Source organism: Stegastes partitus, unplaced genomic scaffold (assembly GCF_000690725.1).
Source record: "Stegastes partitus isolate 25-593 unplaced genomic scaffold, Stegastes_partitus-1.0.2 Scaffold328, whole genome shotgun sequence".
Classification (NCBI taxonomy): Eukaryota; Metazoa; Chordata; class Actinopteri; family Pomacentridae; genus Stegastes; species Stegastes partitus.
Window position 1 is genome coordinate 77,712 of NW_007578059.1, and position 24,021 is coordinate 101,732.

General features: G+C 42.1%; 1 protein-coding gene across 1 annotated transcript; it reads right to left on the reverse strand.

Annotated features, from left to right (window-relative positions):
• Positions 1-7,623: 7,623 nt before the first annotated feature.
• On the reverse strand, positions 7,624-13,261 carry LOC103358728 (inositol hexakisphosphate kinase 2-like). The gene is made up of 5 exons (XM_008283807.1): positions 12,668-13,261; positions 10,010-10,241; positions 9,746-9,915; positions 9,447-9,622; positions 7,624-9,343 (listed from the first exon to the last, which is right to left on the reverse strand). Exons 1-5 carry the CDS (start codon positions 12,879-12,881, stop codon positions 8,738-8,740), a joined length of 1,398 nt encoding a protein of 465 aa, XP_008282029.1. The 5' UTR covers positions 12,882-13,261; the 3' UTR covers positions 7,624-8,737.
• Between the last annotated feature and the right edge of the window lie 10,760 nt (positions 13,262-24,021).

A 24,021-nucleotide genomic window follows, 5' to 3' on the forward strand; every position in this document is an offset into this window, starting at 1 on the left:
AGCTAGGACAGAAACATCTACACTGAATCCCACGCTAATCCATACAATAGTTATTGAGATATTTCATCAAAACACACAAATGTCAATCTTGTGGTTGCACAAGTGGAAAATTCAGGGATCAGTAAAGTCAGTAGGATGTATAGAATGCAAATCATGACAGTCTGCATACTGTTAAACATTGTAAAATAATTTAATTAAATCTACTTATCTTTTCTAGTTTACTTAATATAAACAGATGCATTTCCAGTTTGGTTTTTTTTGTAGTTTAAAGTGTAGTTAAGAGCAGTTAACTTAAATAAACTTAAAATGATTTACAGTGTAGAAAATCCATCCAGTAGTTGCTGTTATGAGATATTTGAGTTTGGTGCGTCAGTGCTGGAGGGTTAAGACTGGTGTTACTGTCAACAGATAGCTTTAATCCCTCTCATTCTATAGAGAGAGTGAAAGGAGCCCCAGAGGGTTAGAGAAAAAAAAGCAACGTGGGATGTCCAAGTTGGCCATAAAGCTTTGTAAATAATAGCACCTTTAAATCCCAGAGCAGCAGGATGGGGAGGGGTTTGTTGTTTTTGCTTTTGCCGTCCTCTTAATCTCACTGTAACAGCTGTGGTCAGTCCAGCCTCGATGTCTTATGTAACCTGTTTAAAGGTTCCCTGACATCTTTGCTCTTAATGTAAACACACGACAGCCAAGTGAACCCTGCCGTGATGTGTAGGCTCTTGTTTAAACAAGATGAGCTGAAAAGTGTCTAAAAAGACCAGCTGTTTTTTGATGATAATGCACAAGAACAGAGAATATGAGACAATAGCTAAACGTCTTGTAGATACAACAGTTTAACAGCACTCACATAAGACAGTAAACACAGTACTATAATTTATCTTGGCGGTATAGATACAATCTTCATAAAATGTCACTCAAAATGCCACGATACACAATGAAGAATCTATATTGTCTTGTAAAAATTAGGATATTCTTCTGAAAATTTCTCTCAGGAGAATCAACGAACCAATATGACATGAAAGTTACAGTAAGTGTTCATTTCTATATTCCTAATTATAGTAATTTTAAGATATCGTGCTGCGGATGAATGAGAGCGTTACAAAGTGAGTGGGACTTTTCACTGAAACCTCCTGCCTTCACCTCCTCCACTCACAGACACTGACTCATTATAATCCATCTGTGGGCGCACCAATTATTTCAGGAAAAGACGCTGGTGTCACGGCATGTATGAAATGGAAAATGTATGGGAAGAGGATTAATATAGCCGTGTTTTAACCGGCAGAGAACCAAAACAATTCATGAGAATGTGGTAACTGTAATGACAAGTCACAACGTAACCCCGTAGGAGTTAACCGTCCTTAACGGGACTGTAGTCATCAAGCTTAATCCAGATTAATCCAGACTATGAACTGTACGCTCATTGCTCTCGCTGCCTGTCTTGTCCTGTCTGGGCTATTTTAAGCTCACATACTCATAGACTTCAGCGTGGTTGCTTCGGGGAAACTGAGTGTGCCGTTGCTGTAATGCGCCTGTGATATTTTTTCTTTTTTCAGTTCTTTTGACCGGCTCAGAAAAGAGTTTTTCTACGGTACAGCACAAAAACAGGATTCATTCCTTCATGTACATCACACCCTCACATGCTCGGGCTACTCTCTGTTATATAAACGCCTTAGAAACTTTATCTTTTCAGTGGATGACTTTGCATATGGGTCTGACAACTATAGTTACATGTTGATAAATCAGGCCTATAGGTAGTCAGATCTGTCAGCGCCACAGACATTACTCATCACAGCACTCATTTCACAGCTTCTCTGAGCTTGTGTCGAAGTGAACTACATATGGTTGATGAAATTTAACTGTCTATTTATCTAACAATTAAAGGAAAACTATGCATGTAGTTGTGTGAGATAGGCTTGAAAGCTTGACCCCTATAGCAGGAGGCTCCGCTGGCTCTTTTATGTGAGAGGGTGTGTATTTCTGGTATGGTTTGGATCCTTTGGCCACCTTAGAAGTGAAGGTCACCACATATCAGTTTTGATGTGTTATAAAGGCCACTGTGACTGGGCCTACAACGCCTGCAATACTATCATCAAAACACCAAATGAGAGAATTTGTGTTGAAGAACAGTGAGAAACTTGACAAACACCGATGTCAGCTAGTATTGAAGTTGTTCTAAAAGTGGCCTGATACATTGGTTGTCCAATTTATGTTAAATTTTCCTCAGTTTGTAACCCGTCTGTATACAAAACAAACAAACAGTGTGGCGTGATTCACCAGACAGCAGACTGTGAATTCAGTGATATAAATATATTTTTGAACAGCCGTTGACACAACTCCTGGTGGCAGCTGGTGACAAATGAGACAAAACAGTCCATTACACTGCTGAAGTGTTACACAATCCCAGTCCCATTTGCTGCTGTCCAGAGGAGATATAGAGATGTTGTACTGTTTTATCTCACAGCACCTCAATGTACCCACTACTATGACCTTTGACCCGAGCATTCAGAGAAAGCAGAGGACATTTTGCAGTCTTGCATAAGTGCAGCCAGTCTATCTATCTATCTATCTATCTATCTATCTATCTATCTATCTATCTATCTATCTATCTATAGATATAGAAATCAGTTGGTCAAAGTAATGCATGTCAGCTGACTTTCATTAACCGCTCAAGGACAAAGGTTAAAGATGTGATAAAGCGTCACACTTAAGTGAGACACAACCGGCCTGATATGAAAATGGGACAGCAGCTGTAAGAACAGCACAGCACGTTCAGGTTTACTGTGTTATAAAATTCCAATTAACTGTGATTTTAATCCTACCGGTGGCCGCGTGTTATCTGATTGATCTTCTGAACATGGTTCAAGAGCGGTTATATAACACGCTGTGACATCATCGTCTTTGAACATATGACGTAGTGTGTGTGTGGAAATTACATTTGGAAACAACAAGAAGAACATTCGTTCTCCCATCTCCAGTTATTCAATATTTAAACAGTTACTTGTTTGGCATCATGTTCCACGTAAATGATCTACTTTTCCCTTTTAATATTTCCTTTGACTCTACCTGGAGTATCAGCCTTGTTGCTGACTAAGAGCAAAACATTTATGCCAGGTATTCACCTCTTCTTTTTATGATCTCCTCAGTGTTCCGTAATTACCTCACAGCATAGTTATTTAGAATGACAGATCCCACAATGTCTGTCCAGGCAGGCCTACTTTACTGCAACTCAAGAAACAAGAGTGTGGTTTACCTTCAGGTCCCCGGAGAATTTCCAACATGGTTTCCGAGTGACTGTCTAGATATAGATTGTTATGGAGAGCCTGGTTCCATTTTCACAGTCAAACTCTCTCTTCACACATGAGTTGGTGGTAGTGCCGTGCTACTCTTCATCTAAAATTTCAGTCTTTTGTTCTGATTCCCGTTAGTTTCTCTCAGTATAATGCTGCACTGTCTCTGGTTCCCCTGAAGGCTGCCCTGATTATTTGTACTCACATTAATCAAATTATGCCCTTCATGTCTAAATTGGGATTAGTCATCCTCTCTCTGATAAAACAGTGCTCAAAGTATCAAAAGAAATCTTGCTTTTCCAGAACATATTTCACCTTAATACATTTCTCATCTTTGAATACGGCACATAGGTCAATAATACCGCTGTTCAAACATTAGGTTGTACATCCGTGGTTGAGACCATTTCCGGACTGCTTCAAGATTCCTTCTGCTTTTCTGCTCCTGTCTGGGTTATTTTAAGCTCAAACACACACTTGTCTGTTGTTGCTGCAGGGAGAATGAAAGTGCATGTGCTTTGCTGCAGTTTTAAATTCTATTTCAGTGCTTAATTTCACTGAGATGTGACTTCTTCTTTTTTCTTTTCCTTTTTTTTTAACAGCACGAGACAATGTCCTGCAACAGAATACCTTTTAAAGTAATGCTGACAGAGGTGGCCGGAGTGACAAACAATCAGATAACAATTTTCCTAACCTTTGAGCTATGAAAACTGTAACACCGTGTCAGTCACCACCATGTGTGCACTGCAGGCCTCACAAACACCTGCATGTTTACCTACACGTAAGCAAAAAGAGCTGCATTCATGCATTAACAGAGTAAGATTAATCACACCAGCTCTTACATAATAACTTCTGCTTTCCTGTATCCTATTCAGGTCAGTTAGGCTTTATTAGATCTTTCAGGACATTGTGAAACTCCTGTTTAGATCCAATTACCTTAAATCTGATCACATTTACCAAGAATCTCCAAGTGTTACACTGTCATGTTTTTTTGTGTGAGATTTAAAGAAAATGAAGCAATCCGGTGAAAATAAAAACAAGCTGTCAGGCCAAGTTTTATTTGACTCCTCAGCCTGACATTAGCTTAAATGCCAGGTGTCAGTGACTCAGGTTAAGCGAATATTTTTGTATGAGCAACGGCACCCCTGCATTTTGTGGTTTAGAAGGGCTAAAAATACCCATGCTGTTGCCATAGTAATGCATCAGTGTTTTAAAAAAAAAAGAAAAAAAAGTCAGTTCAGTCACCAAGGCAACTGTCAATATCCCATACCAGAACACCACATGCATGCAGCACATGCACAGCACAGAACAACAAGTCTGCTCATCCTAAAAATGCAAAATGTCATAGAAATAAGCAAATTGAATAAACAGAGGGGACAAAACTCTGCACTGTTTCCTAAATTAATCAATAAAACCATATGAACAAGTTTGAATCTATGCCATTCTGGAGCAAAACATATTTATCTAATCTGTTTTGTAGCCAGCAGCGGTTATTTTTAGATCTGAAAAGAGGAAATGATAATCCCTCTCATCTCGTGCCTCACGCTGTTATCTCTCCTAAACTGACCGTCTCTGCCCTTCACCCTCCTTTGATGATGTACCAAACCTCTCCAGTGTGCTGGGCAGGACAACAGATAGGAGCCAAATGACGTAATCTAAAACAAAAGTCAAAAGAATATTTTGCTGTAAAGAAAACCATTTAAGCTAAAAAAAAAAAAAAAAAAAAAAAAAAACAAGTAAAAAGCGTTTGCATTTCTATGTTTCTGTGGTATTCGCATGAATGATCTTAATGTTGCGCATAAAGTGTGAGTATGTGGGTCAGTCATAGGCTCTGAGTCATGTTGTTCCATCCAGCTGTCAGTGAACTGTGGTTTTGGTGGTCATTGGTTGTCTTTATATTGCTCCTCGTGGCTCGTAGTTTCTATGCTAATGTGGACAAATGCGTCTCATTACACATGCACAAGCACACAAAAAGAGATTAGCAAACCTGTCAACCAGCTACTGTTTCATTCTATGGAAAAGTAAAGAATATTTCTTAAGAGCCAAAACCGCCTCTGCGTCGTTATTTACTTAATTCAGTCATTGCAAGTCATGCAGTTGAAAGCAGGTATCGGCTTCGCTACGTGGCCTTCGAAAGCTCATTCTGCTGCTACAAATCACTCCACCCTTCGTGTGAAGCAGGTGTGCCAAGTTGCTGAAAAGTGACGCAGGATTCTGGGCATACTTTCCACACAGCTAGTGTTTCAGTGGACTTACTCTCTTTAGCCCAGAGTGTTCTGCGCTGCTGGAAAAGCTGATTAGGCTGACTACAAAGCTGCCGGTTTTGACAGGCAACAACTTTCACTATGGAGTTCAGGGTGCACACAGGGGGGGTTGAACAAATACTGGTCATTTGAGCTGCCGGCTAACGCTTTCTAATACTTCCTGTTTGTACCTGTGGAACTACAATGGAGGGTTTTCATGTTTGAAGTCTCTAATCTGAGCTCTGCGTCGGCCAAGTGCAGATCAGTCACCGATGTCACCGCTCAATAGCAGCTGGGCCGGCAACCTCCGCTAACCTGCTTAACAAATGAACTCCACAATGACGCATGTAAAATCAGGTTTGCAAACTTTGTCTTGAGCAAACTTGTGAAAACAAAGGAAAAAACCCAAAGCCTGTTGTGCTGGCATTTTGCTGTGGATACATTTAGTACAAATTATGGTACCAGGTCCTGATGTTTTGGTTCATAATCGTATAACTTCACTTCTTACTACGTAGAAGCTGCATTTTCCCAGTGTTCAGTTTTATTATTTGCACAAACAAGGAATTTGCCTCAGTGTTTTGGTGCATAACAACCAAAATAATAGAGAATTTTATAAAGTAAGACAGTAACATTGGGGCTGTAAATGACCCTTAATACGAGCCGTGTCAGAAAAGTTCCAGGACTGGTGTCACAAAAGATATATTTCAAACCCAAACTACAAACTACGAGTTTTCCCCTTCAGACGATCAACCAGCACGTTGACAAAGAGATCCTGCAGCATTTCCTTCATTCAGTGCACGAGAAGAGGCGAGAGTCGTGGCTGCTTCACCATGACAATGCACCTGCTCACAATGCCCTGAGCATCCGACAGTTCCTGGCTGAGAAGAACATCACTGTGCTGGAGCAACCTCCCTACTCACCCGACCTGACTTCGTGGGATCTTCCTTCTTCCCCAAGCTCAAGGGGGTTATTCTGAAGACATGGATGACATCAAGATGGCTGTGACGACAGAGCTGCGGAGGATCCCGGAAGAATCCTTCCAGGAGTGCATGGCGGAGTAGCAGAAAAGGCTGGGAAAGTGTTAGACTCCACAGGGATTACTACCAAGGGGAAAACTTTTAGTTTGTAGTTTGCATTTGAAATATATCTTTTGTGACACCAGTCCTAAAACTTTTGTGGCACACCTTGTACTGTCATCATCCCAGATCCACATGGTTTTATATTTCTGTTTTTGTAAAGCATTCAACCACAGCTGGATGTTCTATATGAGATGGACACCAAACTTCAGATCATATCTATCCACCCCACACATATTATATTCCAACCAAGGCCACAGAGCAGTTTAAACTTTCTCTTATTTTTACGTTACTTTTGTGCTAAACTTCTGAATACATGGCATGTGGAGAAAAACTTCAAACCTATTCCTTCTTTCACACCTTTAGTGGATCATCTTCTGCCACGTGACAACTGACAACAGACTTACATAAAGATGACTCCGATAGAATATAAAAGCATGACTTGTGATGAGTAGTAAGCTTTTCTGAAATCAGAGGATTTGACGACTGTTTCTGTTGCTTTGTGGAGATTAAAGGGTGTTTTAATAGTAGTCACATATGCTATTTAGTAAGGATTACTGGGGCACGTTCCTGCATGCACAAACACCTTAATTCTTTAAAGTACTGATTCCCTCTTCACTAGCACAGGTCCTGTTTTAAAAGAACCATTTGATTACCAGTTCAAAGTGTTGTTTGAAGTTGTGGGTATAATGTGACGAATAACTAACTGATCGTAAATTTCTATAGTGTTCAACACAAAGGATGACTCATGTTCCAAACAAGCAGTGCTTCCTTTTATTACAGCTGCATTCACATAGCTGTCATCATGTTCACATTTCACTTCCCTTTCCCCATTTCAGGATTTCCTGCCCAGTCAATGCATATTATTCATGAATACACACGCGCAAAGCACACCCGCTGACGTACTGCATCGACTTACCCCCAACCCTGGCTGTAAGCATCACAATTAAATGCCATAACCCTTACTGTAACCTGCACATTTCAAACCACACACACTATGCAAATAAATCAACATGGACAGTGAATTTTACCACAATGAATGCCTTTATTTTCCAAGACACTGTTAACACACAGGTATACAAGAAAGCTCTTGCAATAACAAAATAAATCAAAGTCTGTATCAGGAGGACAGAACATTTAGAGTGGTAATATGGAATGTACTCGTTTCCATTTTTTTTTAACAATCCTTTCAAATAAATAGTCTCTATATAGTCTTCTTGTAGCTAGTGTTTTTATCAATATATTCTCTTAAGTCAAATTTTTAGGAATGAAGAGGAGAAGATCAGATGAAAATAAAGACAGTGACAAAAAAAGGATATTTCCCCTTTGCAATCCCCTTTTCCAAAAAGTCTTGTTTATAGGCAAAGAGTAGAGAGGAGAGCAACGGCTGAAAAAAGGCAAATCCCTTCTTCTAGAGCTAAATAATCTTCTTCCACCAAAAAGTGTAAATTCAAGTGCCTGGTAGACAAACAAACAAACCATATTTGTTACAAGTGTCTTAAGAGACACTAATAGAAACACAAAAAGTTCTTATCAGATGCTTAACTTGTCAATTGCTACAAGGCTGCTGACCCAGCCAGCCAAGGTCAGCTTGTTCAGTTAACTTCCCCACTAATATTGTGCTGTGCTGTTGGGGACCAGTAGTCCAAACTTCATCCAAAAAAACAAAGTATTTCATATCACAGGTAAAGCACCACGACAGGCTCCTAAGCTAACTACAGCTTCAATTGTCTCTGCCTCGCTCTTTCTCTCTCAGAGAGAATTTATCAATAAAGAAACTTGTCTGTACCAGAGGAGGAGAGGGGGAGGAGAGTCTTAGGATGCTACAGGAGTCCATGTTTTTTGAGAGACTTCTGTCTCAGACAACATTTCTCCTACCATGTATAACAAAAGAAGAGGAGCAGTCTCAAAAAGAGAAAAGTGCAAGGAAGGGCACAGGCAGCCCCTTTCCTCTGGCAGGTAAGTGAGAGCGCAGTAACGGCCACACAGACTCTCGCCCGACCCAGAGGTGTCTGAGGTTTCCACCAAGCAGACCCCTACGCAGGCATCAGGATAATGCACCTCAGGGCAGCAGGGTTTCAGCTCTGTGAGCTTCTCCCATGCTTGAAATTTAGACCATGTTGAATCCACTGAAGCCTCAGTCAGTACTGTGATCCTCCAGCTGGGAGATTATCGTGATCAGGTTCTGTAGGCCAAAGATGAACCCACTGTCCTGGCCTTCATGCACTACGCTGTCTTCACCGTAGTGCCGACAGGTCGTGTGAGCAAAGTCAATCATGCGCACATCCACCACAGGGCTGCTGGCTTCCCCCGCACTGTGGGATGAGCGACCGCTGCTGCTGTTGCTGCTTCCTCCAGCCACGCCTGCGCTGCCGCCTGCCGAGGAGGAACGAGGGAAACCGAAAGCCCCTTCCTCCTCCTCCTCCTCCTCCTCCTCTTCATCAGATGGCTCATCTTCATCGCCTTCTTCCCCACCTCGATGTCTAGGTCTAGTGGGAGTCCTGGGAGGGTCTCCGTCATAGATGATGAGCAGGGAGCTGGAGTAGAAGCGATAGGACTCGCAGGCCTCCAGGGCAGCTTGCATTTCTCGAAGTCTGCGCAACACTGGAGACAGCAGCTCATGACGCAGGCGACGGCCGTTGTGGAAGAACTGGTACAGAGCCTCCTTGAAGCCGGCGAGGGTCAACTTACGCCCGTGGTACTTATTCATGAACATCAGCTGGCCAGAGTCTGATTGGTACACCTGCAGGGGTCACACAGCAACATGAGCCCCACAGCTCTACATGTACAGTAAAACCAAGTAAAAAGGAACCTTAACGCTGAGTTGTGTCTCCTCTATACTTTACCTGCATGCCGCAGAGTCGCACTCCAATGGACGCAGATGTGCTCTGCTGACACTTGCGAATCTGATTGGCTTTCTTCTCCTCTGTTGCATCGTCCCCATGTTGGCGAGTTCCCATCTTCAAGTCTAAGACACATGGTACTGTGTAGCGCCATGTCAGGTTTTCCAAAAGGATAAATTCTGTGAAAGGGCGTTAAGGAACACACACCTAAGATCACACAGATCACTTATTTTAAAAACTGACCAATCCCTCCATCACCCTGCACATGACTACACTCTGAGAAGCACTTTGTGAAAGGATACTGTATTGGTTGCGGTGCTTGGCGTTCTCCTTCATCCTCTGTAAGTGCTGCTGGTGACATTTCAAGCTCCAGGGGTTGTGTTTGATCTGTGGCACCACATTGCCTTTTTCAAGACTGAAATATAGAACCTCTGCTTGCTGCTGCTGCTGTGGCACCTCATCACGATTATAACTGCAAAGGGCACAACACAGAAATATATTAGATTTTACGTGACAGGATTCACAATAACGAGTGGCTGCACGAGCACTTAGGCAAGCATCCTCACCTCATGATCTTGTCCTCTTTACGGCTGTGTCGAGCTCTCTCCTTGCTATAGTTGTCGTTCTCCAGAAGCAAAGACGACTGCTTCTTGTTGCTCCACTTCAGCATTTTGCTCTTGGGTTCACAGTCTGCTGACGGGTCTTTGTTTTCCAGGTCCCCTGATTCGCTGTGGAGGGGGTAGGCAATGAGGCACAAGTTCCCTTCCTCATCCTCTTCAAAGCTGACTGAAACTACACCTGAGGAAAGGAGGACGAGAAAGTATTCATTAATGCATTCTTGTTTGGTAATACTTTCACCAGTTGAACCAACAACCACATCTGAACCACATATACACATGATACTGACACATTCATACAGTGACTGGCATGTTCCTATGTCTACACAACACACACATATACATGTCAGATAGAAAAGAATCAACATGGCACAACATTGAACAACATCTACCAAAGCACACAATCATTATTCATAATCAGTAACCAAGAGATTTGAAAAAAAAATCACACTAGGCAGAAATGTTTCAAACTCAGCAGGGCATTTATTAATCAACTTCCAAACAGTCTCACGAAACATTCACTAAAACTCATGATACAGATGGTTCAGATACACCCACACGCATACTGTGCATACATTGAGCTGTTGCATAGCTACAATGCAGACATTCAGTAACATTTCCATCAACCTTAAATGAAACAATAGAGTTATGACATATTGCAAAATCCATCGAAAGTGCATTTTAGAGTATGAGTCATTTCAAAAGTAATTTTCAACATAATTTGACAAATGCATAAAGAAAACACAGAGGGAGAAAGCAAGGCTACTAGATGTTTCTGGAATCACTTTTATGATAACAGAGACACCATGTACCTTGATGCCAATGCTAATTTGTAATATGACCCACAAACAGGCACCCTGATACACCCCCCTACCATTCCCTAATAAAACTCCCTACAAGGCCCTGTGTATTGCACGTCTGTGTGCGGAGTGGGGGAGGTGTCGCACTGAGAATAAACATCACAGCTGCAGCGGCTGATACAGATAAACCTCAGACAGGAAGGAGGGATGTGGTCGAAACAGATCACAGAGAGAAAAAATGTCATAGATCCTGTCTTAACATCCAAAATACATGATACAAGACACAACAATACATGTAGTAGTCATCCCGTTACAAAGCAGCCAAGGAACACAATAATAAATGTTGATGACTATCAGAGCTGACGTTTAAGTGCATTTTTTGCATGTTAGACGGCGGGCCTGAGGATCCAGCATCCATATTTCTTCTGCAGGCAGAGGCCTGCCTGATGTCATGTGCACTGACATCATCATCCTCCTGCAGGAAGCCCCACCTCTGAGATCCATCCTGACGGACTGTGCTGTCCGCTCAGAGCTGCACTGTCATCACAGCACCGCAGTGAGTGTGGGAACTTATGAGTCACTCTCATTAAATTCAACAGAAGGGCTCGTAAAGTTGTGATAAAGGTGTGTCGACTGAGATTTTTACAACCCATCAGCATAAACTGACTACGGGGGTTTGACCGATTTGTACATCATTATCAATTACTATTATTTTATTGGGCTCTAAAGGTCCAGCTACCCAATCAGCTGTCTGGTAACTACCTTGACATTAAATTGTAACACCTGACATCGTGCACACGGAGGCTTCAAGGTCCTTCCTGACTGATCCATATCTCTTAATCTATGCTGCCTCAACAGCCTTAATGGTCCCAATAATTTGTGAATTCAGGACATGTCTATAAATTGAAACTCTACAACACTAATCTTGAATATATTTATCTCTAAGAAAGGATAATGAACCTCGATAAGAATGTTTTACATCTCTCTCTGTCTTACTATCGTGTAAAATTGAAGATCGGCAAGTACCAGAGACGAGGAGCGTTGGAACTCCCCAGGAGTCCACTATCGGTTGTCCAAGTCCCACTCCTCATCCAGGGTCTTTTTATAGTCCCATGCTGCATTACTGAGGAGTCAGATACCACACATGTGCCTTAGCTCCGTCAAACGGCCGCCTTAAGACGTCCATCTCAGCATGTACTGGGTGTCATTGTCTGCGGTGAGGCTGAGAGACTGTGGACCTGGATGCCAGGGAACATGATGCAGGTGTATTTGTGTCCATGTTTAGGTGATGGACCTGAAACCAGACCTGGAAATCTCCTCAAATGACTTGTGAATTACTCCCCAGGTGATGTATCTGTCCCAGTTATTTTAGATGAGCATGGCACTCCATCTCAACCTGAAACCATAGCTAGCTTAAAAGCCAAGCACCCGGCACTTAGGGCACGTCTGCCTACGCATCCTCGTAAGCAGGTAGTCAGTCCTTTAGATTGGATGCTATTTGAAACCCTCCCACCCACCCCCCTCTAAAATGAGGGTCACATCCAGACAACCTGCAGTGTTTTGCAGCTACAGCTCCAACGTGATTGACACAGTACACAGGTTATTATGTGGCCACTGAAAACATCCATCTATAAATATCAAAACACATTTTGCACAGTAGTTGTGCACACTATGTTCTTTGAGCCACTGAAAGAATCCATGATGACATTCTGTGTTGTGAATAAGGGTGTTTTTTCCCTATGCAATATAAAACACAACCTTGCACGCCACTGCCACAGAGATGATCGTGCTGTTTGGACAGCCTTACCTTTGTACTGAGGGGTGAACTTCCTCATCTCCGCAGGGAGGCTCTTGTAGAACTGGTGCTCTCGGGGGATGAGGGGCTTGCAAATTGTCTGCTCCCCAAATCGCAGCACGCAGGAGTGGCCTCCCACTTGGTGCACGAAGGGCTCAAGCATCACCCCTTTCCCGGGATAAGGAGTCCCGTCCGCCTGCATGAGGGCTTCCAGAGCGGGACTCATCCTCACTCCGCATCGGACGGCTGAGCTGCGGACACCCACGTCGCACGGGAGGCAAGAGGCTCGGCCGCTCGTCTGGCTCCCTATCCTCGGGCTTGTTCCCCGCTGGATCACAGGGGGCGCTGCTGCTCGACTGCCAGAGCCGACAGTGAAAAACAAAGGGCTGAGCAGGAAACGACAGAGCCGGCCAGCAAATCCTTTAAATCGGCTCCTTTCCTCGAACTGTGAAGCTCCTCCGCTGGGTTTTTATGTTCTCCGTGTTTGGACGTTTAATAAAAGGCTACTTATGCAGCCGGAAAAGCTGCTGAAACGTTGTGTTAAGCAACGTAAGCTCCCGTCGTCCTCGCCGCTTGGCTGTTACCGAAACTGGTGACTGATCTGACGTCCAGCTAGAAAAACAGCCGAGCTGTGGCCAAGACCCGCCTCTCCACGGGACCGACCAATCAGAGAGCCGCGGCTGTCGCTGGGAGGAGACCAGGCACCTAGAAGAGGATCAAGCAGATCAAGCAAACAAAGAGGAAGGAGAGAAAACAGGGGGGAAGGGAGAGCAGGAAAAACACTAGGCACAAAAACACTACACAGAAAGCAGTTTATTATTTTTTTAAATGTACTTTCAGTTTTCAACGACCTTGCTACTTTGGAGATAGATTGCAATTTGAGTCTCCATTATGTTCTTAAAGCATCAAATACAATTGGGGGCATTTTAAAATGAAGAGGGACATTGAAATAAGTCACACACCATTTATTTTTCATTTCCCATTTTGACTTGAGTTTTCACATCCCAGTGAGCAACACTGGCAGGTGAGCAATAAATAAGAAATGTAATCAAGTATTGGCATTAGCCTACTTGTACATTATTTTTGAATGAGTAAATATTATCCCACATGTTGGCTCCAATAAAAAACACTAGGTGTTGAGGTTTTTTAATTAGAGAGCCTCACACCAGAGAGGCAAGGAGAGATTCATGCTGCGTTCACATCACATGTGACACATCATAGACATAGGTTAGAGTCCCATTTTAATGATCTACAACTGATAAACAGATGGAGTTGGCCATGTGAGGGCTGAAACTGTACTGGCCAAACCAACATTATTTGCTAAATTGTATTAAATTACCTTGGCGGTAGAGTTTTGATGTTGTTGATATTGACATAGTGGCTGCACCTCATTATTATTTTGCTATAGGGCAGAAAAAAACACTGGCTGGATGTATTTCTTTAAACCAATCAGAATAATGCTGGGCAGAGCTAAGCCAAGGATGCAGCAACAGTGTCCCCTCAAAATAGTGATGGGGGAATTGTTTTGGTGGAACATTTACACACAGAGAGGTGAGCATTGTCATTAAAATGGCGAATTCAATGAAAAAACATTACAATTCTACAGTTTCATTTAGCAGACACTTTTATCCAAAGCGACATACATCTGAGAGCGGATACAACACAAGCGAGGATCTAGTCAGGAGAAAACAAACTGGACAAGTGCCATAGAACAAGTTCAAGTGTGTTAGGGCATTGATGCCAATAGCAGGCTGTGTGGGAGGTACATTACTGATGATGATGACTGAAATCCTTGGCAAAATAGGTTGCTAGCCTAGAGTTGTGGTTTTTTCCTGCAGTGAATGGGCTTTTAAAAACAGTAATATGTACCAAGTCAAATGGAAGAGCAAATCTGTGGGAAATTTGCTGCTAATACCAGGCTTGTACCAGCAATTCAGTAATTCAAGGAAGTGACTGACGAATTCTGTTTATCTTATATGTGACAGATCATAGAAATGGATTAGTCGCATTTTTGCAACTTGCAACAGATAACTCAGATGGAGTTAATCACATGAGCGTTGATACTGCACTGCCAAATAAGACTATCTAGTAAAATGTGGTAAATGACCTTAGAAGCAGAGTTTTGATGTTGATAATGTAGATATTGACATGAACTCTACCAGTTACCTGTTTTACATGTTGGATGGACAGTTCAGGTCAAAAATATGGATTTAATAAAAGAAAAGCACAATGGGCTTCTGGTACCAGAAATAATTGTTAACATAATATACCCATGAGTTGGAAGCATCCATCTATGGTACTGTAGAACTCCAACATAATTCCAGTGAAAGTTGGTGATCGAAAGCCTTTGACAAAAACATTTGCAAGCTTTACACGTACAAGACCGTCTCCTCCTCTGACCCCTCCTCACGCACTGAAATAACATCACATGCATGAAAATAGCTTTTCTAAGCTCTGGAAAGATTTTCCAAATATTAAATATTAATAGATTAAACATTCAAAGTCCAAACAGTAATAAGTGCCCCTGTTTACTGTTCAAGGTTTCCACTCAACAGTTTTACAAGTGTCCTTTTCACAGTGGTCTGCTGCGGACAATGCTTTTTGAGTCTCGGGAGTTTTTGCGTTGCCAAGAGACTGCACACCAATGTACACTGCAGCTGTAGCATCTGTACCAGGGCTGAAAAGGGTCAACAACTGTGAGGTTAACAGTAGTTTTAGCACAACCCTCACAGCGCTACTTAGTGTGTGGAGTACACACAGATTGGTCAGTGTTTTACTGATTTGTGGCAAATTTACAAATGTCCAATGTCCATCAAAGTTGTGCAAATTCAGTAAACTTAGAGAAATAGTTGGAAAGGCTCTGTTCTTTTGACATAGCTTGACTGCAGTGACGGCTTAAATGCAGCCTAAGTCCTAACTGAATTATATGTATTGATGTGAATATACTGCTTATATCCTTTTACAATGTGGATTTTATCATTAAACTTTACGTACAACTAAACATGAACAAAGCTGAACTGTTAATTCAATTTTCATTATCTTCACAATGTATCGTCTGTATCTCAAACAACAGCATTCTTTTGTTGTGCTGTGCATTCCAGTGGTTGATAACTAAATGTATGTCTACTATAAATAGTCTCCTGATAGCATTATCTGAGAGTCCTTTATCAAAGTTTTGCTAAAAAAAAAAAGACCACCACAAGGAAACACATTACCAATTATACTGGAAAGTTTTCATTAGTGTAAAAGCCTAAACTTAATTAGTATTTTTTCCCTTGTATTATGCATTTAAATGTCAGAAGACAAGAATCTTACTTCTAGGCTGTGAGTCCTATCTGCAAAATACCATAAAAATTACAAATATTTAAACTGCAAGTCAAAATACAGGTAAATAAGAAAAAAAGCTCCACAATTCAGTGTGCTGGCCATCACTAAATTTACTGTGGCTGAAATTAAGAGGTCATTGCTCACCCAAGCTTCAGATGTGGTAGAAAGACCAAACTGGAAATTTCGTCTTGAGTGGCAGTCAACCTAATGAGTCTGAGTGGTTTGCCAGGCCAGATCGAGCTGAGGTACAGTAGCCAAGCTCAGGTCACTGGATGGTTGTAGCCTAATCATGCACTAATCTCTGATGTTCCAGTTCAGCACTGGGATTACACATGGAAAGAAATATCCTAGATCTAGGGTAGGGAGAGGATTAAATGATCAGCAGTCGAAGTACGTGGGCACTCACTTGTCTTTAACTGTGGTCTCGCAAGCGAGGACTCCACGATGGTCCAGTGTGAAACGTGGACAGGAACAAACAAAGACTAGAGATGGAGTGTGTATGCATAAATAAAGAAACACTTTGTGGTTCCCAGATCTTCTGATCCTGAGATCAACAGAATAATAATGACTTAATCATTCCAGTGTACTTTTGGGGAAACAAGGCCAAGACAGTAGTGTTTTACAATGTAAAAGATTTAGTTGTGTTGTTGCAAAGGTGAAGAACAAAAATGCATGTCTTTCATACTGCTGGTAATCAGTGCTGAAGGTAACCTCTATGTCTACTGTGGTGCTACTAATCTTGAAACTGAAACAAAGCATTAAACTTTTTGGCTCCATAAATCGAAGTCCAACTGATGATATTATATACGGTCTGACGGACGCAAGAAAGTGCGTGTTCTTGTATGTGAGCTGTCATCTTTCCAGCCTTGTCACCCTGGCCTCACTGATGCGTCAGTGTTATGTCAGCTTAGCACGGCTTCCCCTCTCATGTCATGGGTCCGTGCCCCAGGACAATAGGTCCAGGCTGTGCCACAGGGCCCACAATCCAACTATGAATCAGAGCAGTGATGCAATATCCAGAGGCCTTCTCCAGTGCACAAAATGCACTGACCTCTACAAACACGCTAATCATTGCCAAGTCCACCCACCAGAGATGGAGCAAAAATCTATAGAAATGCAGACTTGAACCAATGCATCAGTTCTTTGAGGAATGAAATGGTGAAATAATCTGTAATGTAATCTATATTACTTTTAAATGCAGTGCACCAGACATAGAGTTCACTGGTCCGTCATCAGCTCACATACTGACCTTATTAAGGGGATTGGATACTGGTAATGACATGACTGATGCACATTAAAAACTGTTTCTTTCACTGTGTCGTTCAGTTATAGTGGGTCACAGACTCAGTTTTTAGTGTCACAGTAATCCCTGGCCTCATGTTATCCATCAATCCAGCCACCCATTTTCTTTCACTTATTCGGGGTCGGGTCGCAGAGGCGGCAGGCTAAGCAGACTTAGCAGGTCATTCCAACGATCCCTCTCCCCTGCAACATTTTCCAGTTCCTCCTGGCATTTCCAGGCCAGATGAGATATATAATCTGTTCAGTGACTTCTGGGTTTACCCTGGGGTCTCCTTCAAGTTGGACATGCCTGGAAATCTTCCAAAGGAAGGCGTCCTGAAGGCATCTTGATTAGATGCCATCTCAGCTCATTCCTTTCAACAAGAAGGAGCTAAACAAGAGGTGCTCCCTCTGGATACTCCTAACTTTACCCAATTATATTCTTGATCTCCTTATTTTGGGCACCACCCAGAGCTCATGACCACAGGTCTGGGTTGGATCATAGATCCACTGGTAGATCAAGAGCTTTGCCCTTTGGCTTAGCTGCCTCTTCACCATGTCTGGTCAGGTACAACGCTCACGTTACTGCTGACACTGCCTCAGACCGTCTGTTTATCTTACGTGCCATTTTCCAGTCACTTTATAAACAACATCCCAGGTCTTTCTCTTGGGGCAGCAACTCAATCCCAACCCAGAGGGAGCAGTCCAACGGTTTCTGGCAGAGAATCATAGACTCAGACCTCATGTTACCTTACATTAAATCATTCCAATGAGTGCTACGTAGTGAAGTCGTTGTGGTGAGCTCTGCCGCTGTTGATTGATCCCCAGATAGCACTGACACAACACTGACCAGTTACCAAGAACACAGAGGGTGGATCTGATCCGAGCCATACAACTTTTGAAAGGTTAAACATATCAACAATTAGCTTGATCACATCAAGACATAACCTGTTGTTTTATTCCTGCTTTTGTACACATTGCAATAACTACAAAGAATGAATTATACAACAAAATCCCAGGTAGTCTGACCTAAAGAGCATGACCCATCTACCTCTGCTGTAATTACCTTAGTACTCATCTATATATTTGCAGTTTGTCCCAGTATTTCTAATGTATTAATCTGAATGTTATTTGATCTTACTTAAACTGATGAGTGTTATTTACTATATTGTGCAATGTAGGAAATGTCAGGTCACTGGACAGCTACAGCCCAATTATGGACTTACACTATTACTGAAGTAATGAAACTTAAGAACATGAGGGATCTGAAAGCTTAAATCCCCTCAGAATGACATAGTGCAGCCACAGTACAGCCTGAACTTGGGGGTAAAAGTCTGAGGCAAGGAGTGGCTGTGAGGGGGAAATCACAACAGTATTATTCTAACAACTTGACAAGCCATTTTCCAGTGAGTCTATAAGCCCTCCCCCTCATTCCCAGACACGTGAGGAAGGGAAACGTGGGTGAGTATGAGAGCCTGCCAGATTGAGGAAAAGGGCCTATATGCTCCTTCATCTGGGCTTCAGACTGTCCTAGTAAATATGAGTGTTGATAGTAATGAGTGTTGCTTGCACTCTGACACCCAACGCCAAGTCAAGGACAAGTTTGTTTACTCCCGCATTCCCCTGCACCACCCATGCTCTTCTTATAACGCCTTTTTGCCCTTTCAACAATGGAAAAAGGCTTATCTGATCATAAAACATAGACTACTTGATGATAAAAATACAATCACAACATCTGCTTGTCATCAGGTGGGCATCTGCCAATATCATAAAACAAACAAATCATACACTGCAAAAAAACATTTGTCTTGACACATGTGTTCTCATTTGAGTTAAACAAAAACAGTTACGCCAATGCAATGAGGTAGTCCGAGTTGTTCACTATGCAGTTTAACTTGATTTCTGAGATTTTAACAATAGAAAAGAGCAGATTTGTGATGTGTTAAGAAACTATACTTAATTCTAATACAAGTATGTATTTTAACATTCAATTAGATCAGTTTCAAACACGAATAACTGAGTTCCTGGATGCCACGAGGATGTTTGGTTGAACAGTAAAATCATAAAACGTGAGCCACATACAGTAATAACCCATAACAGTGATAAGACTTCCTCTGAATTTCTGATCAATATTGAATCATGGCAATAAACTTTCTCAGAGTCAATAATCTGCAAAGTATGGCACAAACAAGCCTATTGTGTGGTGCTTACACAGGGAGGGGTTATCAAAGACAGAGGATAAAGAGTGAAAAAAATAGATAGGCTTGACTTTACACAGACTGATACTACTGGGGGGGAATCGGTTTGTGTAAATAGTTTCTTATGCCAATGGTTTTCAGGGGTGTGTTTAATAAAATGCTCAGAGCGTGGTCACATAAACAAATAACGATTAGATAAATTAGAATATGCACTGAATCCAAATGCCAGTCTCGCTTAAACTAATGTCTATCGATAAACACAACATCTGAGTTGGTGAATAATGTCCCTGGGTGTGTCAACATGCCTGTAGTTTCTCAAACCCTGGCTACGGAGAGCACCTGAGCAGCCTCACAAGTTTAAGTGCAGATTCTTCAAGTACATTGATACATTCCTCAAGTACATTCCTGAAGCTGCTCAGAGTCCAATAAACTGCAGCACGAGCGTGTATGCTGCAGTGGTCTACAGCCAGAGGGGAAAAGCTATTGGCATGTCTGATCCCAATAAAGCAACTTCCTCCAGGTTACAGGCAGTGGGAGAATTGTAAGTGCATTTATGTAAACTGTAAACGATTCTGGATATTTCACTGAGAACCAAATCCATGTTCGCTTAACAGAAACTACAGAAACAAGCTGTGGAATCTATTGAATATCATGAGGGAAAGCAAGAACCTTATGGCACAGCGCCAACATAGCTAAACTTGGTGTGGCAGGGAAGCCTCGTACAAGCGGTGAAGATAAATGCATTGCAGTCACCAGATGCTTTGACACCAGATGATTTCAGTGTTTAAAGTAGCTGCAGCCTAATTAGCCTGTTGTTGGAGATAATACCACACTATACGCCTGTCACTGAACAAACAGCGATATCCTGACCCACTTTAAAGGAAGCACTTGACTGTTTCTTTCAAGTCTGCAGGAGCACCGACCTCATTCAAGATGGGGTCACCTGGGATGTCTGTGTGTAAACATACACGTCACACTGTAACGTGAGGCATGAAGAATATGACGGTGCAAGTGTGTTCGTAAACAAATTGCTGGGAGTGTCACAGTTTATGCTTTTGTGTATTGTGTGGGGACATCACTCACATTCGTCTGTTGCAAATGATGAGACATGTTTAACTGCCTCTGTGTTATGGCCCAGTTTCTACATGCAGTGCATCAATGCTAGGTCTGCACCAGCACATCACCATGGGAACAGCTTCGAGAGGACAGCGTGTCTGTGAGCACTGTGGGAAAAGACATTCAAGGTTTTATTGGGTTGCAGTAAATTAGAAGAAAGAAGCATAATGCTACCATAGAATATTTAACAAAAGGTGTTCATGTTGGACGCGCCTACTAATAAGCTGGCTGACCTAGCTTTAATATCCTCTCTATCCTTAATTTCCTTTAAGTTCACATTAACGGGACAAATATTTCATATCTGCTTAAGGCCTAATACAGCCCCCGTGGCTTCTATCCGGTGATGTGATAGCTTTGCAGGCACATTTTAAAACATGTGCACCCTGCCAAACACGTCCACCCCAACATTACCCTTGACTCCTGACCTCTAATAAATAACTCAAAGTGGGATGCTGTACATTGATACTGACTCCTTAAGCTTCAGACCTGGATGCGAAATTAGGTCAGATTCCATGTCCTGAGTCCAGGATCTGGGTGGCCAGGTTCTGTCTGCATGTGGACTTTGGGTTCAATCCAGGCGGCTACACCAAGTCTGTTTCACGTGCTCTGCCCCAGACAGTCACCCTCAGCCAGACTCACTGCCGCCCCACATCCTATCCGGCCGGCCGTCCCATCCACATCCAAAGTCAAATGATAGCAAGTGCCACTCTCAGACAAACGGACCAGAAGGAATCAATGATGGCAGGGTGTTATTGAACATCTAAAGCCAGCACAACCTGTCCCACATTTCACACAACCTACTGTGTGAACTCCTCTCCATCCTGTAAATCTGCTCAGCAGCACATTGCCAACAATGTCCATCTTAAAGGGTAACATGCCCTAGAATCTATTAGAATTTCTTGTATTCCATGTATTAAATTGTATTAAATTTTTGTCATGCACCATGTTTGATGACAATAAAGCATTCTATTCTATTCTATTCTATTCTATTCTATTCTATTCTATTCTATTCTATTCTATTCTATTCTAGACCTGATTCCAGAATTAACTGCAAAAAAATCAAATAAGAGAGATACAACATTTTCTGGGGGAAATATTTTTTTCTTTATCCGTGCGCACACTCTCTTACTTTGTTAATTCAGTGAAAGGTTAACAGATCTTTCTTTGTAGGAGCTTGGAAGTGGTCGTGCACATACGATTTAGGAATATTCTTCCTTTGAGCAAACAAAGTTCTCTCTCACCACAGCTATCCTTGTTTGCTCACTTCTTGCTGTATCTACAGTCCAACTAGCTGTCAACACCTCTGCTATTTAGGAGCAGACTGCAGTACTCATATGGTTTCCTGAGATCAACAGACGGACATGCACACGTACAGGCACAGAGATAAAACAAAACAAGATGTAAATGCAAAATTCCCATCTTGCACACACATGGCATTCAGAAAACATACAAAACAAATCTAAATTTAAGCACTGCAATCCCAAAACATCCTTCCATGAAAAGCATAAAACAACGTTGTCCCTCCTTATTGATATGCTGATCAACTACATACGAATGGACATTCAGTACTGGAACTGTGGTCACAGGTTTAAAGCCAAGGACTTCTAATGCTGCTCAAACAAGTAAACAAAATTACCAAGTCAACAAAACACAGCACAAACTCAATTAGATTTTTCAATGGTGGTGGTGTAAGCACTCAGTCAGCTTATTAACTAAGGACTGGGTGCACATTTGTTTTCATGAAATGCAAATGCGACAATTTGCATCCCGTCTATCACTGACAGCGAGCTTACAGTTGACTGGCTGGAGAGCTCAGTGGGTGGAGACTGCTGAGAAAAAGAAAGCACACTTTCTAACCTCATGGCCTACATCAGTTTTTTTAGTTTTTTTTTTTTTCCTCTCATCTGGGAGAAACATGAGCAGCTTTATCTCTGGTATGCTCCCCAGGGCCTTTCTCAAAGCCTGGTGTCAACAGACAGCAGCAAACCATAAAGATCCCCTGCTGTTGACTTTGAACTAAAACTCTCAAATCTTGTGTCATGAACAGTCTGTTGTGTTTCCTACAAAACTGAGTGCAGTCTGCAACTGAGTCTATGAGTCAAAATGACAGCTCTGCATTTCTCCCTGCAGCTCACTGTACATTAACAGGTTCCATATGACCCAAGTATGCAGAGGGTGAGCAAAACAAGTCACTTATATGAACAAAACCACTTTTGCTGCTCTCCACGTGCTGCACAGGATGTCACGTGGCGCCTATGACTGCCAAATATCTAGAACCATAATATTTTGATTTTCTCGCACACACACACACACACACACACACACACACACTTGCATGCCTACACACAAGCTGTATATTCGGACTGAGCTCAGACTCGTGCATGCTGAAGATTCAGCCCAAAACAAACAGGGCAGGGAGACATTTACCATTCAAGGGCTTCCATGAAACTCAAGTTCATCAGGTCACACTGAAACACTCATGGTTAAAACTTGAAACTGAAGAAACACAGCTGGGCTTTAAGAAGCATTTTGCAGAATTTATCTATCCCTGGGTTCCTGCAGTGAGGTAGAGTCTTTCAAAGTTTTTGCAATCCTAAAGACAATGTACAGAAACAAATGGAGCAGGAAACTGCTGAGTCAGGGCGTTTGTCTGGCATCTGGGACAAAGAGTACATCTGCTTGTCCCTGCAGTTGTGTTTAATGAGTAGGAGATAAAATGCTGGCTTTGTTTTTTTTTTTTCTGGTGGCAGTGAAAAGTAAAAATAACGTGCAAAGGTCATGAACATGTCTGCTCAAATGCTATGCGTAGCGGTCGGTTCAGTGGAGCGTGCGCTCCAGCGTACACCAGTTTTTCGTTTTCCGGGAAAAATGGGGTAAACATCATCTGTTGAAAGTCAGACTCAAGACTCCTCCCCATTTGGCTGTACATAGGGAGCGTGTTTTTGTTTTCAGTCTGCAGATGTAGGGGCTTTTGGAGTTCCCTAACATACCAACGTGAGTGTGTGCAGATGTATGTGCTGAGCGAAAAGGAGGAGTGACTATAGGTCCAGTGTGCTCCTCAAGTGTTATATAACAGTTCACTGAATCTAATCTGAGTGTATCCAAACCCCATGACATGATATGAGCTGTTCAGAGATAGCAACTTCACGAGTACAAACACACCAACATACTTTTACAACTGGTTTCACTAACTGAGTTTTCTCTGGTTTGTAGTGCATATTTTGCGGATTTTTGTTGAAAAAGTATGGGGGTCTTAGTTTAAGGAAGATAAACTTTAAAGTAAATTAGAAACCAGGGAACATGAAAGTTATGAAAAGGGAACATACTGAAAGCGTTGTTGTGCAGCATAAGCTGTAGGAGCTAACTTAACACACCAAGCAACACATTAAAAACATTAATTCATCTGCATTACCATACTGGAATTGTGTAGTATTAAACGTATTC

What these genes read in the sequence shown, in the direction of transcription:
- LOC103358728 (XM_008283807.1), bottom strand. Translation starts at nt 12,881, where the DNA reads ATGAGTCCCGCTCTGGAAGCCCTCATGCAGGCGGACGGGACTCCTTAT. An exon ending in AAAGAGGACAAGATCATGAG is followed by an intron (nt 9,916 to 10,009) that starts GTGAGGATGCTT and finishes TGCCCTTTGCAG; the next exon opens with TTATAATCGTGATGAGGTGC. An exon ending in CAAGCACCGCAACCAATACA is followed by an intron (nt 9,623 to 9,745) that starts GTATCCTTTCAC and finishes GCCCTTTCACAG; the next exon opens with AATTTATCCTTTTGGAAAAC.